Source organism: Vigna umbellata, chromosome 4, assembly GCF_029865625.1.
Source record: "Vigna umbellata cultivar VRB3 chromosome 4, Vumbellata_1.0, whole genome shotgun sequence".
Lineage (NCBI taxonomy): Eukaryota > Viridiplantae > Streptophyta > Magnoliopsida > Fabales > Fabaceae > Vigna > Vigna umbellata.
This window is the reverse complement of record NC_142168.1, coordinates 61,611,052-61,624,188: the sequence shown is the minus strand read 5'-3', so window position 1 is coordinate 61,624,188 and position 13,137 is coordinate 61,611,052. Positions and strand designations below refer to the sequence as shown.

At 42.6% G+C, this 13,137-nt stretch overlaps 2 protein-coding genes and 1 long non-coding RNA gene across 3 annotated transcripts; 2 read left to right on the top strand and 1 right to left on the bottom strand.

Moving 5' to 3' along the window:
• Positions 1-3,156: 3,156 nt before the first annotated feature.
• LOC148200799 (uncharacterized) lies at positions 3,157-6,618 on the bottom strand. The gene is made up of 4 exons (XM_088113047.1): positions 6,454-6,618; positions 5,779-6,246; positions 4,989-5,415; positions 3,157-3,578 (listed from the first exon to the last, which is right to left on the bottom strand). The coding sequence occupies exons 1-4, from the start codon at positions 6,616-6,618 to the stop codon at positions 3,157-3,159; spliced, it is 1,482 nt and encodes a 493-aa protein (XP_087969173.1).
• Positions 6,619-8,205: 1,587 nt separating this feature from the next.
• On the top strand, positions 8,206-10,275 carry LOC148200798 (uncharacterized). The gene is made up of 3 exons (XR_015785787.1): positions 8,206-8,314; positions 8,416-8,504; positions 10,128-10,275. It is a non-coding gene; the product is annotated as an uncharacterized LOC148200798 (long non-coding RNA).
• A 483-nt stretch (positions 10,276-10,758) lies between these two features.
• On the top strand, positions 10,759-12,134 carry LOC148200797 (uncharacterized). The gene is made up of 2 exons (XM_088113046.1): positions 10,759-11,759; positions 12,068-12,134. The coding sequence occupies exons 1-2, from the start codon at positions 10,759-10,761 to the stop codon at positions 12,132-12,134; spliced, it is 1,068 nt and encodes a 355-aa protein (XP_087969172.1).
• The last annotated feature ends 1,003 nt before the right edge of the window (positions 12,135-13,137 follow it).

The following is a 13,137-nucleotide window of genomic DNA, read 5'->3' as shown; positions in this document are numbered from 1 at the left end:
AGGACAAGCAAAGTTCTAAGTTTGGGGTTGTGATAACAGTTGAAAAACTGTTATTTTCATGCTTAAAATTGACACAAAAAGCAACCTTTACACTTAGAAACTAGCTTGAAATCATGCTTTTATCCATATTTTCATAAATAAGAGAGCTGGACAGGTTTATGCTTGATTTCAGTGTTTTTGTGCAGGTTTTAAGGTGAATTTAGTGAAAGAAGTGAAGAAGGAGAGAGATGGAATCAGAAAAGTCAACCAGAAACCAGAAAAGTCAACCAGTCAACCAGAAAAGTCAACCAGTCAACCAAAAAGTCAACCAGACGAGTTTTGGGCCAGTTTTATGCGATTTTATGATCTGTTTGGGCCTGGACCCGTTTTCTATTATTTTTATGTCCTATTTAAAGACCTAGATGTCTTAGGGTTGGTATCTTTAACAAAGACGAAGCAAACACTCTCTCTTCCACACCTTTGAAGGAGGATCTTGGATGCTCAGGCTACCTCTCCACCTTTCTAGGGTTTTATCCTTCATTCTTTCATTATTGTTCATCTAGGTTCACCATGAATATGGTGAACTAAACCTTGTATGTTTGTTGGGGAATCAATGTAATCTTTTGAAGCTCTCATATATGGAATTTGTGCTTGCATCTTAATCTAAGATTTATGCTTTCTTTCATCATTAGTTAGGGTTTTTCCTCTTTACTTAATGCTTGCTTTGTTTAACTCATTCAATGCATGATTATTGATTTTGTCGATACGGGAACGTACGGGGAAGTCTAGATCTGGGGAATCTCTCCCAATATTATATTGGTTGTCGTTAAGCTCCTGTGCTACAAGAACTAATTATTAGGAATGCTAGGAATCGTATGAACTCGTAATTAGGGATAGGCCTTCTTGACAAGGTAATTTAGAGAGTGGCATTAACAATGATGATCTGAATGTGGAATTCCTAAAATATATGAGAGTGGATAAGATGAAATTGACCCCCAACAACATATTCATATATATATATTTCATTGAAAGTGCTTGTCTTTTGCTTTTGCCATTGATCAAAAACTCATGCATACATGTTTATTTTCTGTTTTGCATATTAAACTCCAATTATTTTGATCTTAAGTCTTAGTTAATCAACAAACCACACAACTAAACTAGGCCGTGAGTCCTTTGGGAGAACGATACTTGGTCTTACCAAGTTTATTACTTGAACGATTCGGTCATACTTGCCGATTGTAAAACAAGTTTGTGACATCATATTTTGGTGATCATAAATTTGTCCATCACCTACCCCCTCTATGTGAGGATGAGTACTCACGGAACATCAGGATGGACTAGCCAACATTAGCATGCCCACAGTCATACTTTACCAAATTCCATATTCAATATATGTGAGTCGCTCCTCCCTGGAACGCTCGTCCAAAATCCATAGTCATATAATCATTCCATAACATGTTCACACTTTAAAGTCTTGATTTTATTCTCATTTTCGTCTTCAATTGCAAATACCTAAAATAACGAACGTTCAGCCCTCTGAAGGACGAGGACGAACGTTAAAGGCGAGACCTAGAAAGACTCGTTGCCAATCAGAATAAGTCGATACATGATTATTTGACGAACGTCATGGCTACTCGAATCAGTTGAATGAACTGACTCTAGAGCGATACAATCAATATTCAGAATAATTTAAGTACACAGACTCTAGGCCGAATCCAAATGGATAAAGATACAACAAGACAAGTAATTAACTATACTGAGAACAATTCGTTTAAAGGGATCGACTGCCAGTCAATGACCGAACGCGATAATATACATTTACTAAATATTTGGACGAACGCTATTTACGCCCGTTTGGAAATCAAAGGTAAGGACGAGCGTTCGGTATAAGACCGAACACTACTTAGGACGAACGCTAGGTATACGACCGAGAGTTCATTAGGACGAACGCTTGGTATAAGACCGAGAGTTCATTAGGACGAACGCTTGGTATAAGACCGAGAGTTACTAATTTTAAGTATAAGGGTATAAATTTTATTATTTCATTTCAGAAACTCGGATACCGCTAGGCTGAGCCGAATGCTCAAACATAGCATTTCACAGGAGGACGCTCGTTCTCGATCAGAGTTCTTTCCGAATGAAAGAATTCCATTTTAAACCATTTACTAGAAAACCGAACGGTATAAGGCCGTTCGATGACGAGCGTACATTATCAAGGTAAGAAATATCATATTAAGATTTTTCATCTATTCTAATTCAACGTTTCTCATACAGTTCATATCTTATAATTTCATATCCATCATTAATTCACACACTTTATAGAATTCATATTAACAACTCATACTCTACAATAATCATCCATTTTTCGAATTCATACATATCAATCAACGCATACCATATTCATTCAATCATAACAGTGATCATTCATACATAATCAATCAGCATATATTCATACATTCAGTCAATATCGGACGTTCATGCAACATACTAGTATCAATTAAATTAAATAAGCTTCCCTTACCTCTAGTGTAGAAGGACGTCCTACTGACTGAAGTTGGTTTGCCACAGAACTAAGGTCTTCTTCTACCCTTAATAGCTCAACTACTCTACGAACCAAATCAAATAACAGTTCAACAATGGTTCAAGATTAAACTAAGGACTCATGAAACCAGAACTTGGTTTGCATGCTGACCAGAACGAACGGTTAAGAAGTAGAAGACTTACCAGTATCAGATCGTTGAAGTGATCGGTTCAAAACGAAGCTTAAGGTACCGGGAACGGTTCTACGGTTTCTGAAACGTGATCGGAGAAAAGGAAGATGAGTTATGGTAGAGAGAAGATGGAGGTTTTCTAGAGAGAAGATGGAGAAAATGAGAAGTCAGTTTTTAGGAAGAAGAAGGGTGCATGCAGAGAGTGGGAAGGAGTGTTTCAGAAAAATCAGTTTTCTTCCCAAAGTCAAACGGACGTACTCTCTCATACGGACACTTGTTTTCCACTACTGATTTCAGAATGTTCCAATTTGACACTTGGCAGTGGTGCGTCAGAGTTAGTGAGTGGATTTTTAATGGTCTGAGCAGGGTTTTTTAATGCATTAATTTTGATTTGACAGATGGCTTACGGTTTAATTTTCCGAGGTCTTACATTCCCCCTAACTACAAAAATTTTCGTCCTCAAAAATTAAGACTTACCCGGAAATAAGTGGGGATACAAGTCCTTCATAGCATCCTCCACTTCCCACGTTGAGTCACCAGTCTTTGCGTCCCACACCATCTTCACTAGGCGAACGTCTTTTCCTTTGTAATACTTGGTGCGGCTGTCTTCCACACGAACTGGTTGCAACTCCAGCGTTCGATCTTGGCACAGTTGAACGTCTTCCAACTCCAATATATGAGAAGGGTTGGCTATGTACTTCCGGAGTTGGGAAACGTGGAAGACTGGGTGATGGTTCGACAATTGAGGTGGTAAGGCCAACTCATACGCCACTGGTCCGATCTTTCTCAGAATTTGATAAGGCCCGACAAACTTGGGGGATAGCTTCTTTGGACGAACGGCTCGGCCTACTCCGGTGATCGGATTGAGTCTAAGAAAGACATGATCTCCTGCAGCGAACTCCAAAGGTCTTCTTCTCTTATCTGCATAGGACTTCTGCCTGCTCAGGGACGTCTTCAACCTCTCTTGTATCAACTTCACCTTCTCGGTCGTTTGCTGGATAAGTTCAGGTCCAGTTAGCACGTTTTCTCCTTCTTGGAACCAACAAAGTGGCGTTCGGCACTTCCTACCATAGAGAGCTTCAAACGGCGCCATTCCGATGCTAGACTGAAAGCTGTTGTTATACGTGAATTCCACTAGCGGCAAGACTTCATCCCAAGCGCCTAAGTGATCTAGGATGCACGTCCTCAGTAAATCTTCTAGCGTCTGGATTGTCCTCTCAAATTGGTCGTCCGTTTGAGGATGATAAGCTGAACTCATTTGCAACTTGCTTCCCAATTCACCTTGCAAAGATTGCCAAAACCGAGATGTGAATCTCGTGTCTCGGTCAGAAATGATGCTCGAAGGTACTCCATGCAAACGAACGATCTCCTTGATGTACAACTTAGCTAAGTTGGTCATCGACATCTTCAAGTTGACTGCCAGGAAGTGGGCGCTCTTCGTTAACCGATCCACAATCACCCAAATTGAGTCATGATTTCTAACCGTGCGTGGTAGATGGGTCACGAAATCCATGGAGATGCTGTCCCACTTCCATTCGGGAATCTCCAACTGCTGAAGCAAACCGCCCGGTCTCTGGTGTTCAGCCTTCGCTCGCTGACAAGTCAGACATGATGCCACAAAACGAGCGACATCCCTCTTCATTCCAGGCCACCAGAAAGACTGTCGGAGGTCTTGATACATCTTAGTCATACCAGGGTGTATGCTAAGACGACTGTGATGCCCTTCCTCCAAAACAATCCGCTTCAGATCTCCATCGTTTGGAACGCACGTCCTACCCATATAACGCAATAGACCGTCCGTTCCAGTATTGAATCCTTTAGCTTGATCTGAACCGAGCGTGCTCAAAATCTTCACCAGGTCTTCATCCTCTCGCTGCTTCATCTTGATGCTGTTCGGTTCCAATTCGAACTGCAACCTTAGATCTCTAAAGCTCTCAACCAAACTGAGTTTTTTCACCATCATAACCGAGACATGAACTGCCTTCCTGCTTAGGGCGTCCGCCACTACATTAGCCTTCCCAGGATGATACAGCAGTTCAAACTCATAATCTTTTAAGAATTCTAACCAACGCCGCTGCCTCATGTTCAACTCCTTCTGATCAAATAAGTACTTGAGGCTCTTGTGGTCACTGAAGACTTGGAATGTAGATCTGTACAAGTAATGCCTCCAAATCTTCAATGCGAAGACGACCGTTGCCAACTCTAGGTCGTGCGTTGGATAATTTCTCTCATGAATCTTCAACTGACGAGACGCGTACGCTACCGCTCGCTTCTCTTGCATCAGCACACAACCCAAACCTTGGTGAGAAGCATCGTAGTATACCTCGAACGGTTTGGCTGTGTCTGGAATAATCAGAACTGGAGCGCTCATCAATTTTACTTTCAACTCCTGGAAGCTCGCTTCACACCGATCGGTCCATGTGAACGGCTGATCTTTTCTGGTCAGCTGAGTTAACGGTGCTACTATCTTAGAAAATCCCTCGATGAAACGCCTATAATAGCCCCCAAGCCCCACAAAACTTCTAACCTCCGTGACTGAACGCGGACTCTCCCAATCCAGTACCGCTTGCACCTTGGCCGGATCTACTGAGATACCTCTGGCAGAGACGACGTGCCCCAAAAACTGTACTTCCTTCATCCAAAATTCACACTTTGACAGCTTGGGATATAACTCCTTTTCCCTCAGCACGTTCAGTACTGCCCTCAAGTGTTCTTCATGCTCGACCTGGTTCTTGGAGTAGATGAGGATATCATCTATGAAGACGACCACAAACTTGTCCAAGTACGGCCTGAAGATGCGATTCATATATTCCATGAACACTGCTGGAGCGTTCGTTACTCCGAATGGCATTACCACGTACTCATAATGTTCATAACGAGATCTGAACGCTGTCTTCTGGATGTCTTCCTCCTTAACTCTGATTTGATGATATCCAGATCTCAAATCAATTTTAGAGAACACTGCAGCCCCATGCAGTTGATCCAACAAGTCATCTATCCTTGGCAGTGGGTACTTGTTCTTGATGGTCAGCTTATTTAATTGCCTGTAATCTATACACAACCGAGAGCTGCCATCTTTCTTTTTCACCAAAAGAACCGGCGCTCCCCAGGGTGATACGCTCGGTCTGATGAATTGCTTATCCATCAATTCTTCAATCTGCGTTTTAAGTTCAGCTAACTCCGCAGGCGACATCCGATAAGGCTGAACTGAGATGGGTGCTGCCGTCGTCACCAAATCAATGGTGAATTCAACTTCACGAGGAGGGGGAAGTCTAGGTATCTCTTCCGGAAAGACATCCGGGAATTCATCCACAACCGATCGTCCGTTACTGTTACTGCTGGACGATCGTTCTAAGCTCACTTCTCCCATTTCTTTGTCTGCGTGCGTCATTATCAGGAAACAGCTGGCGCCCTCCATGATGTCTTCTTTTAGTTGGCCGAGCGTTACCGATAATTCTTCCTCTTCTTCATCCGGAAAAATTAAATCCTTCCTACCATAGTCTATGAGAATGCGATTGGTAGCCAACCAATCCATCCCTAAAATCACTTCTAACTCCTTTAAAGGTAAACAGATCAAGTTCACCTTATAACTACGCCCCTCAACCACAATAGGACATCTAATGCATACGGTAGACGTCCTAATCTCTCCAGCCGCTGGGGTTGACACCACCAAGTCGAACTGCATCTCCCTCTCAGTTATTCCCAATTTTTCAACACACGCCTTCGAGATGAAGGAGTGAGTTGCCCCCGAATCATACAGTACACGACATGGTATTCCATACAGCAAGCATTCACCAGTTATAAGATTACCTGAGCTTGCTGCTTCCGCTCCAGTTATAGCATACACTCGTCCCACTGCTTGAGCTCTGCCACCTCTCGGTTGGTTCCTTCCAGCATTTTGTGGCCTCATCACTGCACGTCCACCCATGTTGCACTCGTTCTACAAGTGCCCATTCCTTCCACAACGGCTGCAGTGCTTTCCTCCCACCAGTTGAGGACATGAAGAACGATAGTGTGGTCCTCCACACTGGAAACAAGTAACGTTTCCGTACTGCCCAGACTGTCTGGCAGGAACCAATGCTTGAGACCCACTTGTATTAGATGATTGATTGGGACGAACGTAAGGGGTTCTCCTCTGATTAACACTGCCCCTGGACACGATCGGTCCTCTAACCACCTGTTGTTGCTTCTTCTGCCATATTCTTCTCCAGTACCTTGGCCCTTTCCACCATGGCAGGAAAAGACCGAATACACAAGCTGGATATCAATACCTTCAGGTCGCTTCTTAGTCCGTTCTCAAATTTCCTTCACTGCCACTCTTCACTGGTGGCCATCGTATTGAATCTGACAAGGTGTATGAACTTGGTGGTGTATTCAGAAACGGACATCCCACCTTGAACCAGCTGCAGAAACTCCACTTCCTTGGCAAAACGGACGCTGTCAAGGAAGTATTCTTCATAAAACTTGCTCCGGAATACTTCCCAGGTGATAGGTGATGAGAGGGTCGCACCTCCCACAAAAGTTGTGCATAAAAGAATGCAGTATAGACTAGGAAGTGACTCCTAGGTCGTCTCTCAAGGACCAAATTGGGTTCAGTCTCAGATCAACACGTAGTGGGGGGGGGGGGTTTTGTGAAAGATTTGTAACTGTAATTGAACTTAAATTAAAATGAGAGTTAAACACAACCGAACATAATTGACAACCTTAAAGTGAATGAAAATATTAAACCGAACAATGCAAAGATAAATTTCCAAACACAATTAAAATGTTATTCAATTGCAACACTAAAGCTAAAAATGAAATGCACATTACAACTTGGAATGAAAATTCAAATAAACAGAGATGTTAACCAATTAAAATACAAAGTCACTGGAATAAAAGAAACAAGGTTTAGCTAATAATTAAAATGCTCATTGCAGTGGAATTAAAGAAACACACTTAGCTAATAAACTTCAATTCAAATTTAAATGCATTGGGTATAAACGAAATGCCAAAGTGCACGACACATTAAAATGCAATTAATTCCCGGAATAGAGTGTGTGCACCGCTTCTACTAAAATGAAAATTAAATGTGCTTTTCAAATGGAAATTAAATGAAAGTGGTGATTGCTCCTTCCAACAGTGACATTGTGTGAGACCCTGAAAATTTAACTCTGTAAATTACCTGTCATATCACCATTAATGCACGCCACGTCACTTCTCAAGCCATTAAAACCCACTCCCAACTCTGATTTTCACCTCTCTACTGTGCACGGAAAGCTGAGCCAAATCATTTCTCTGGAAACATTAAAAACGCACCAATCTTTGCATGCAAGCACGCCACGTGTTGCGGAAGAAGTTTCCAAATCAGAGTTTGGGTGCAGGTGTCGGCTTGAGACACGTTCGTTCAAACGAACACGAGTTTAACAAAACCAGATTTTTCTGAAAAACTCTCTCACCTGCATCACTCATCTTCTTCCTCACGAAACACACCCATTTATCTTCTCCAACTTCTCTCTAGAACTCCCAAGCTTCTCTCTACTGTAACCTCTCATTTTCTTCTCCAAATCCCATTTCAGAACCATAGGAACGTTTCCAGAGACGCGGACGTTAGTTTGGACCGAACAGAATTTGGTTCTAAGCTGGTAAGTTCCCTTTACGTAGCTCGTCTTTAGGGTTCTGGGAAAAATAGGATTTTTAGTTGCATGCAAGCATGTATTCTAAGTGATCTGTATTCCGTGGTTAGATTGTGTTCTGGAAGAGTCAAGAACCTAAGAACAACGTAGTTGGACGAAGCCACATTCACATCTAGGACAAGTTTGATTTCCAATCCGGGTAAGGGAAGCTTATACGTTTAATTTATACTTGAATGATTGTGTAATCTGGAATTTGCATGTATGATAAGTATGATGTTTGAGCTGTATAGACGATCCCTGTTATGGAATATGATTTCTGATTTTGATTAATCTGCATGTTGGTTTGATACGTATGAAAAATGGATGTTATGTTGTATGAAGTAAATCTGTATTTTGATGTTGAATATGAAGTTACTGGAATGCATGTTATAAAGTGTATAAATTGAAAATCCTATGAAGCATAAAGTATAAGTTTAAAGGTTGAAATCTGGAAATTTGTTAAGTTTGAGAAATCTGAAACTTAAATCATCCCCTTGATAAATGACGCTCGTCACCGTACGGTCTTAGACCGTTCGGTTTTCCTTTAAACAACTTAGAATGGAATTCCTTCATTTGGAAAGAATTCTGCTCGAGAACGAGCGTCCCCATTTGATTGACTGAGCGTTCGGTTCAGCTCAGCTGTATTTAAATATTTGAAACTTTACAAATACGGAACGCTCGGTCTTTAACCGAAGCGTTCGCCATTATAGCGTTCGGCCTTATGTCGAACGTTCGTCTTTCATAGCGTTTGGCCTTATGTCGAACGTTCGTCTTTCATAGCGTTCGGCCTCAAGTCGAACGTTCGTCCTTAATATCGTTCGGCCTTATGTCGAACGTTAGTTCTAAATGACGCTCGGTCTGATACCGAAGCGTTCGTCCTAAACAGCGCTCGGTCTGATACCGAAGCGTTCGTCCAAAATAGCGTTCGTTCCAACATTTGAATATCTATCCTCTTATGTTCGTTCAAATACTGGCATCAGTTCTATATATACAAAATTTTACAAAGAAAATTATAAGTGTTATTGACCATCCTTGATACATTGAATCTGGTCCAAGATCTATATTATGAAATTTTCTAAGTATCATTATACCTTCAATATAGTCAGTTCATTTAACTGGTCAAACAGAGAGTTACGTCCGTCCATCCAGTACTGTATTTGGACGTTCGTCCTGTTTTCTTCAAAGGACTGAACGTTCGTCCTTTTGTACTCTTAAAGTTAAAGATGAGATTGATTATGAATTATGATAAATTACAGTGCGAACGTTATATTAAGTGATTTTATGATTATGGAATTTGAACGAGCGTTCCATGGAGGAACGTCTCAGTTGTATTAAATGCTAAATTTGGTAAAGTATGAACATGGATAAGTTAGGACTCGCGGTCCATCCTGATATTCCGTGATACTCATCTTCACGTAGAAGGGGGTAGTCATGTGGGGGAATGGCAGGAGGTTCTTCGTTCATCGCTTAGTTATGGGCGAGGGATTAACCTCGAGTGGCAGCTGTTGAGTGTATCCCAGTTACTACATCACTCGGGTGCAAGGACGCTTGTAACTACATGGTTCATACAGTCCGGACGGTCTGTCATATTTATATACATATTTCTATGTTAAATTATATGATAAAATTTCATGTCGTATGTATGAATTGAAGTGTTAAATGTATGTGTTAATTGTATAAATTAAATATTATAAGCTTACCCTTGCATTTCCATTGTGTTGTCTACTGTCCATGTACTTTCGTCTTGTCAAAATGCAATGATCATCCGTGTGGATGTGAGCAGATGGTGGTGCATCTCTTGAAGAAATACTGGAAGAAGAAAATTTGGAAGATGCAAATCTGGTTGAGGTGGAAGTCAAGGCCGAGCCTTAGAGCGCTCGTTAGATTTGTGATGTAAATGGTAGAATAGTTGTACGTACGGTTAAATGTTTTGTAAAACCGTTCGTCCTGTTTATCCCTGAATTCTATTTTGAACGTACTTTCTTTTGTACTGATGCCGTTCGGCTTTTAAACGTTGAGTTTAATGCAAAGACTGTTTATGTTGCTGTTAATTGTAATTAATTCTGAATTATGGTAATTACTATATTTTGGGATGTTACATTAGTGGTATCAGAGCAGTTTTGTTCTATTAAGGGACACTGTAGGGTTATGAGTTCACTGTGTTTTTGCTGTGTGCTTATTGCATGTTTAATGAGTTATTATTGTTTTAACTCTTGGACATAACTAACGCTCGTTTGTTTTTCTCTGCATCCAGAGAACAAATGGCACCTAGGCTACCTCCTCCTCCTCAACCGAACGAGTCTGATACGTCCAGCAACACTAGGTTGTTGGAAACCGTGGTTGAAAGGCTACATCAACAGAACACAACGTTACTGGAGCAGAACGCCACGTTGATGCAGCAAAACCAGGCTGCTATGCAAGGTTTGGAGGCTTCACGTGTCAATTTTGAAAACACGCAAAGACAATTGATGGAGATTCTTGCTGCCACCAGAGGTGCGCCTGGAGCATCCTCTTCAAACGTTGTCCAACCGAATGCTGAATGGAGTTTGGAGAGTTTCCTTCAGCATCACCCTGCCAAGCTTAGTGGAAAGTGTATTCCGGATGAAGCTGACCAGTGGCTGAGGGATATGGAGAGGATCTTCAATGCCAAAAGGTGTCCGGATGAGAACCGCTTGGCATACACTGAATATCTATTAACGGGAGAAGCAAGCCACTGGTGGGCGAGCGCGAGAGCCATCTTGACGGACGCTCAACAGCCAGTCACTTGGGAAGTGTTCAGAAACAAGTTCTATGAAGAGTACTTCCCTGACAGCGTCCGCTTTGCCAAAGAAGTTGAATTTCTGCAGCTCGTCCAAGGAGGTATGTCCGTCTCCGAGTATACCAACAAGTTCAAGCACCTTGTGCGGTTCAATACAATGGCCACCAGTGAAGAGTGGCCATGTCGGAAGTATGAGAACGGCCTAAGGAGTGAATTGAAAGTTATGATTTCAAGCTTGTGCATAAGGACGTTTCCTGCCATGGTGGAGAGGGCCAAGGTTCTGGAGAAAAATATGGCAGAAGCTGAACGACACAAGAAGCAACAACAAGTGAGTAGGGGACCCATAGTGTCCAGGGGAGGTTCTGTTCAAAGAAGATTACCTTACGTTTGTCCAAACCAACCATCTCATGCAAGCGGGTCACAAGCGATCGTCCCTGGCGGGCAGTCTGGACCAGGGAACATGATTTGTTATCGGTGTGGAGGGCCGCATTATAGGAACGCATGCCCTCAATTGACTGGTGTGAAACACTGCACTCGTTGTGGAAGGAATGGACACTCGGATAACGAGTGCAACTTGAGCGGACGAGCCGTGACGAGACCACCTGTTGCTGGAAGAAATCAGCCGAGAGGAGGACGAGCACAAGCAGTAGGGCGAGTGTACGCTATCACTGGAGCGGAGGCAGCAAGCGCAGGTAATCTTATAACTGGTGAATGCTTGCTGTTTGGAATGCCTTGTCGTGTACTGTTTGACTCTGGGGCGACGCACTCCTTCATCTCGAAGGCGTGTGTTGAAAAGCTGGGAATAGTGGAGAGTGATATGCAGTTTGACTTGGTGGTATCAACACCAGCGGCTGGAGAGCTTAGGACATCTACCGTGTGCATTAGATGTCCTATTGTGGTTGAGGGGCATAGTTATAAGGTGAACTTGATCTGTTTACCTTTGAAGGACTTGGAAATAATTCTAGGAATGGATTGGTTGGCTACCAACCACATTATTATAGATTGTGGCAAGAAGGAATTAATGTTTCCTGAAGATGATGAAGAATGCTTGGGGGTGACGCTCGGTCAATTAAAAGAAGATATAATGGAAGGTGCAAGCTGTTTTCTCATCATGACACATGACGATCAGGAATTAGGAGGGTTGGCAGAAGAACGAACGTCCAGGGAGAGCAATATTGAGCAATCGGTCGTGAATGAATTCCTGGACGTTTTTCCAGAAGAGATCCCTGGACTGCCTCCCGTTCGTGAAGTTGAATTCACCATTGATTTGGTGACGACAGCCGCACCTATCTCTGTTCAACCCTATCGGATGGCGCCTGCAGAGTTGGTTGAACTCAAGAAGCAGATTGAAGAGTTGATGGAAAAGCAATTTATAAGGCCGAGCGTATCACCATGGGGAGCGCCTGTGCTCTTGGTGAAGAAGAAGGATGGCAGCTCTCGGTTGTGTATAGACTACAGGCAATTGAACAAGCTGACCATCAAGAATAAATACCCGTTGCCAAGGATTGATGACTTATTGGATCAACTGCATGGGGCAACGGTGTTCTCTAAGATTGATTTGCGTTCGGGATATCACCAAATCAGGGTGAAGGAGGACGACATCCAGAAGACTGCTTTCAGGTCGCGTTATGGACACTACGAGTATGTAGTGATGCCATTTGGAGTAACGAACGCTCCTGCAGTGTTCATGGATTATATGAACCGCATCTTCCGGCCATACCTGGACAAGTTTGTGGTCGTTTTTATAGATGATATTCTCATCTACTCTAAGACACAAGCCGAGCATGAAGAACACTTGAGGGCAGTGCTGAGCGTGTTGAGAGAAAAGGAGTTGTATGCAAAGCTGTCCAAGTGTGAATTTTGGATGAAGGAGGTACAGTTTTTGGGCCATGTGGTCTCGGCTGAAGGTATTTCAGTGGATCCTTCTAAGGTGAGAGCAGTGTTGGATTGGAAGAGCCCGCGTTCGGTCACAGAGGTGAGGAGTTTTGTTGGACTTGCGGGCTACTACAGACGCTTCATAGAGGGGTTCGCCAAG